The sequence below is a fragment of the Rhipicephalus microplus genome, chromosome X (assembly GCF_043290135.1).
Source record: "Rhipicephalus microplus isolate Deutch F79 chromosome X, USDA_Rmic, whole genome shotgun sequence".
NCBI classification, from domain to species: Eukaryota; Metazoa; Arthropoda; class Arachnida; order Ixodida; family Ixodidae; genus Rhipicephalus; species Rhipicephalus microplus.
In genome coordinates this window covers 109528296-109534295 of record NC_134710.1, presented here as the reverse complement: position 1 = coordinate 109534295, position 6000 = coordinate 109528296, and the positions used below count along the sequence as shown (strand labels likewise).

Genomic DNA, 6000 nt, shown 5'->3' with positions numbered 1-6000 from the left:
CGGTGGTGTGTTCGCTTTCCTGCATGCCTGCCTGCAAACACCAAACGGCAAATTAACGCGACCACAGCATCCACCGCTGCTCACGAGAACCCCAAAAAAGTGTGTGCGTGTCTAAAAAGACCACTAAGGTATTTGTGTTATTAATAACCAAACTTGAAGCCTGCAAAAACCGCACGCACTGTACCTCTACACGCGGTTTCAGTTTTCGACTTTCACTGGTACCACGGAGGAAGGAAAAAGGTATTTTTCCTTCCTCCGTGACTGGTACCGACCAGTGTTGTGTGCATTCATCCCTCAGATAGAAGGAGACATAACTGAGACAGAAAAGTTCTATTTTGAAAATTTTTACGCACTTTACAGGGAAACCGCTGCAAGATTTGACACTTCACATGGTAAAAACAAGAGAGAAATGAAGGACGGTAGACAGTCCCTTTAAAGAAAGGTTTGAATGCCGCGCGCTATTTGACGGGTTTGTAATAATGTATTATGACTGCCTCTGTTTTTAAGCAAATAACTTTTTCTGGTAAGCCTAATAATAAACAATGGAATATTAATATGTGCATACATTGCATTAGTTTGCGTTTTGGCAGTGAATGTCGAACTGTACCACTCTACGTCTTGTTTCTATGACGACGCTAGGAAAGATGGCGGCGACAATCAGCGTGTGTAGGTCGCGCATGATTGAGGGACTGGTATGATTCAACTGATGTAGCTTAGTTTATACGAAATACCAAACTTGCGGCTCTTGCGGTAAGCATTGCTATGTGTAGTTTAATGTTAGATGATGAAATGCAGGAGTGTTGCTGTATGTTAGGATTTATCTTCACGTTGTAATGCTTGTGTAATGAGAGCTGCTCGTAGTCACGTTGAGTGCTTATGTCGCCGTTAACTCCTAAACTGGCTTTTTAATGTTGCAGTCTTGATTGTGCCTTAAATATGATGAATTCGCCATTACTTTATGTACACAAGCGTAACATGATTCTGATAACTCGCTCATTGCAAAGTTCGTCGATGACCCTACTAAGCGACATGCTCCCACTTTCAGGTGTTTCTTGATATCTGAAATGACTGGAAAAACACTGAAATTGTGTGGAACACACCTTACATGGCTGAGAATGAAGAATATGCGCTGGCTCTGCACCCGTCCAACAAAAAAATTCAGCGCTCGCGAAGCTCGCCAGGTCTTCGTTGACTTCTTCGTCGACGGTCATGGGCACCAATTCATCCCATCCAGCTCTGTGATGCCCCCATTCGCAGACAAATCTCTCCTCTTTACTAATTCCGGAATGAACCAGGCAAGCTTTCTATTCCCAAATGGAAGCTCATTGGGCATCTGTGTAAAAAAACTACAGCAGCTCTTTTGTTTACCGTGTCGTTAACCCCCCCTTTCTGCCGTTCTTTCCCCCCTATTTTCCTTCCTTTGTCTACACAGTGTTTACGCAAAGTGCATGTGCCGGCGTTCTCTAACAGATGTTTGCATTCGACGGGCACCTGTTGGAAAACGTAGGTGGTGCGTTGATCATTGCACTCCAATGTTACCAAAGCAGATGTCCTGAAACTGCCTGGCCGTCATAGGAGACCATAATTTTTGTAAGATAACTGATTTGAGACATGCAGCTCCTATATATTAAAAAGAATAATAAGAAAGGTGTCATTGTTTATAAAGTATTGGTAATTAGCTGTTGCTCTCAGGCACCTGTTTTACAAATATAGTCTGCACCTGCACTTATAGCATAAATATACCGAAAAATAGACAGAAGTAAAGTTGTATATATTCATAAAAACTTCAAGGCTATGCAGCAGGCTTTTTCATGCAATAGCACACTTTGGCTCTGTTTTATGCACAGTTTCTTGAAGAACAGCGAAGTCCTCTTATTTTTTAAAATCTGATGCCTGGTAAAATCAGCTTATGATGCATAGAGAAATAAAATGAGCACTTATTATGCTCCATCAGTGCTTTGTCTGCACATTGATTTGCTTCAACTATTTACCAACTTGTTCAATGTTGTATGCTATAACAAAATAGACCAGCAAACTGAGTACCCTTTCCCATTTGCAAGATATTGTCTCTCACGATATCTAGACTAATGAAACACTTAAGGCGAACTTTTGCACTGTGTGAAATAAAGAAAAGAGTAAACATAACCGCGGAGTATTCTGATGAGCACTCTAATCTATTTTCATACAGTTGCATAATGTACACATATTTTTCTCGCATATGGGATGGACAATGTACCAGCTGCTGAATGTATGTTTTGATGCTATTGTTTATTCTTAGATGTGCCCTATTTTTCAATATGGTGCTGCTTTATGCTAGTTTAAACGTATTTTTCATTGCTTTTCTTTCGTAGGATCTGTGGGGGCAAATCTAAAGTGAAACATTTATTGGCAAAATGAGAAGTGTGATTGAGTGTCCATCTCCAATTTCTTCACATTTTGACAATTTGAGTACTTATTGAATGTGCATAATTTTCATTTTTCAGTTTAAGGGGGTCTTCCTTGGAACTGTAGAACCATCCAGCCCCTTATACGGCTTGCAACGGGCTGCGAACTACCAAAAGTGCATAAGAGTTGGTGGCAAACACAATGACTTGGACGAAGTTGGGAAAGACTTGTCACACCACACATTTTTTGAAATGCTGGGAAACTGGTCATTTGGAGATTATTTCAAGGTACTGAAAATTTTGGGCAGTCGTTTGTTTTGCCGACATGGTGCTAGATCAGCTTGCCTAACCTGTTGGGATAGGAATCTCGAGGGAATCCCGGCGGCGGCGGCTGCCTTTTCAGTGGAGGTGGAAATGCTGTAGTCCCTGTGTGCTCAGATTTGGGGGCACGTTAAAGAACCACAGGCAGTCGAAATTTCCGGAGCCATTCAATACGGTGTCTCTCATAATCATATGGTAGTTTTGGGATGTTAAACCCCACATATTACAATAATAAATAATCTTAAAGGAGTGCAGATTTACACTGCAGTGAGCTCAGTGTCATGAAGTGCAGCTCGGAAAGTTTAGAAGGTATGCTCATGCACACAGCATGATCCTGTGCATCACCTTCTTGGCTATGCAACTCAGCTCAGCATAGCCCATGCTGTTTATATACTTTTGATGCAATCAAAAATGAACTTGCATGCTCTTGAGCTGGTGCCCTGCAACTTTCATCCACTGCATTTGACTGTTACCATCCAGTGTTTCTTACATGCACTTGATAGTTACAGCAAACCTGTAGCCAGAATTTTTTTTTTGGGGGTGGGGAGGAGTAGGGGGCAGGCTTGAATTCGCTGATAGCTTTCACAATTTGAGGAAAGCACCTATTCATTAGTAAATTTTACATGCCCCCCCCCCCTCCCTCACTCAGGTTGTGGGTTTGGGTTATAAAGTGATGGCAACTGTAAATTATTTAAGTGTTCAGTTGTGTGAATTCAAATGTAAAGCTTGAAGGTATGTGAAAATGTATGTTGGTAAGCAAGTTGAAGCATGAATTTGGTCACAGATAATTAAGAACAGTGTCTCATCTTCAGTCATACAATGGCTTTTTTTTTCAGCTTTCCAAAATTTTGTTTTGTATAGCTAAACAACAAGCATGTATGAGTTGTTTATTTTATGTATTTGGCATTTATGCTTGACATATTATCTAAAATCAAACAGCATTAGATGTATGATTTTTTTTTTTATTCTCTGCTATTGGTCACTGATTAGTCTCAATTGTTTTCAGGTCAAAGTTTGCACCCATTGTAGCAGATTGGCACAAAATATTTTATCCCTGCATTATGTTCTTGTAAACGATATTGTTCTTACTCAGTGGGAAATTTAAATCTCTAACAATCAGGTGTGTCACTCATATTTATTTATTCCATAATTACTTCCGAAATATTTGTTTCAGAATTAGATTGCCCTACCAGTGTAATGCGAAAACATTTGAAATTCTTGCATAATGAAACATCTACTATCAAAAACAATATAAGATGTAATGCTAGATCAGTGGCCAGACTAACGTTGCGAAGAAAAAAAAATGATTATGATTCACCACTGTGCAAAGGCGCATGGCCACTGCTTTCCATTGTACGTTCTCCACACTGGCCTGTCGAGCAGCCATCATGTGGACAAAAAATAGGAACAGTTTATTAAGGTGCGATGGACAAAGAATATTGTGCTATGAAACATTACCGTTCTTGCTGCTTGGCAGACCAGTGTGTTATCACTCCAATAAGAAAGCGTATGAGTATCGTTATTGCTGGAATGATGAGTCCTCCAGTTTTTTTTTTTTTTTTTTTCCCCTGAAAGTCGCAGCTCATGCACTACGCTTCATGCTGAACATGGCTGTAGTGTTGGCAGCATTAGAAAATACTTTTTTGAAATTTGTTCCTGGCTGTGTGCATTCTGACAGACAGGTCGTGCAAACACAGAAACAAAACTGAAGTCAGGGCACCACAAACGGTGACTAACTGCAAAGAATGTTGAATGTGCTAATGTCTGAAAGTTGGCATTCGGGGTGTTTGGACTTCTTTCTTGTGTCTGTGTTTTCACGCCCTGACTTTTAGACGGAATACTTACCAGCTAGCTGAGCTGTCTTTTACTCCGCCTGTGTGGTTCTATCTTAATTTTTTTATGACGCATTAAAGGTGTTTTTACCATTTCAGCTTGCATGAATGCGTTTGCTGTGTTCTTTTTTTTGTAGGCTGCTACATTTCCCTACAATTTTGGCATTTTATATGGGCAACACTGTAAGCACAAAGCAGTAAACATTAGGGATACTGAATTGCCAAGTGCCAAGAAATGCTCTCGCTTTAGGTTTTTTAGAAATTCAGCTGCTATGTTTTTTTCCTCTTGAGAACGGCTTCTGCGAGAACTTGCCATGGGACTTAAGTTCATACCTTTAACTGCCTTAGATCTTGCCTGAGTGCATGCTTAAAAAGTTTATTTTCGTAATTTTAACTTTTCTTACTTGCTTTACAGAAGGAAGCATGCACAATGGCCTGGGAACTACTTACAAATGTTTATCAGCTGCCGAAGGAAAGGCTTTATGTGACTTACTTTGCCGGAGACCCTTCCTCAGGTTTGCAACCCGATGAAGAGTGCCGTCATGTGTGGTTGGAAATTGGGTAAGGCGCTTTTATTGCCGCATTCAAAGTTAGCCATTAAGGTGTATTTAGTTAATCAACAGCTGCCTAAAACTGCTGCTGTGTAATAGCTTATACTGTGGGCTTACTGGAATTCTGTGGGTGTTGCTGTGTGTTGTATGCCATGTGGATACAAGGAAGTCTTCTAGAAGCTGGCACCTGTGTTCCTCTGAGTAACCAAAGCAGTCAAATTTTTGCTTACCCATCCCATGTAGTTGCAATGAATGTAAAAAGAATGCTAAGAATTCCTGAATATTCTTGAAAAAAAGCACAAGAAATATTGTAAACAGTTTGTGTTGTCAAATGGAGGCTGAGCTATACTCTGTTTCAGAAGTTCCCTTTAGCACTGTGGGGGCTACAGGCCCCTCATTCTATAGGAAAGGCGCTTAGCCTGTCCACATGTATTCGTTCGCGCCGTCTCATTTGCTCACCGTATTCATGGCATACACTCAACGAATTGTAGTGATCATGGCTAGTTTATTAACTTAAAATACAGTAAAGCTATTAAACAAGCTACTACACTGGGAACTTGAAAAAGCATGAATTTGTTGCTCTGCTGAAGTTCGGTAGAATCGCATGCCACCGGATAACTTGAGTTTGTGGCTGTTTCTCTTCGACGCTGTTTGGGGCTCTCGTATGTCTTATTGTCCGTCGATGGGTTCCTTCGCATCTCCCACTGCAAGGCTCCTTTTCTCTTTTTTTCCTTTCCACCGAAAGAGGATTTGACGGGCACGGAATGCTTTGCGACGTTGCATGTCCGATATTTGGAGATGCAACGTTCTTGGTCTGACGGCACAGTCCAGACACTGCCTCGGGGCATTAGTCTTAGCAGATGTGGCTAAGCAACTAGCATATCTCACTAATATCGACCAGACATACTTGAT

The 6000-nt window shown here is 40.9% G+C and overlaps 1 protein-coding gene across 3 annotated transcripts in view; it reads left to right on the top strand.

The window, feature by feature from the left end:
* The first annotated feature begins 635 nt into the window (after positions 1 to 635).
* The window catches only part of LOC119176251 (alanine--tRNA ligase, cytoplasmic), a 93242-nt gene continuing 87877 nt past the window's right edge, over positions 636 to 6000 (top strand). For all 3 annotated transcript variants that reach the window (XM_037427447.2, XM_075877401.1, XM_037427446.2), the window contains exons 1-4: positions 636 to 750; positions 1046 to 1295; positions 2484 to 2672; positions 4953 to 5098. In XM_037427447.2, the coding sequence (XP_037283344.2) occupies positions 1065 to 1295; positions 2484 to 2672; positions 4953 to 5098 (566 nt within the window). In that variant the 5' untranslated portion in view covers positions 636 to 750; positions 1046 to 1064. The remainder of the gene's footprint in view (positions 751 to 1045; positions 1296 to 2483; positions 2673 to 4952; positions 5099 to 6000) is intronic.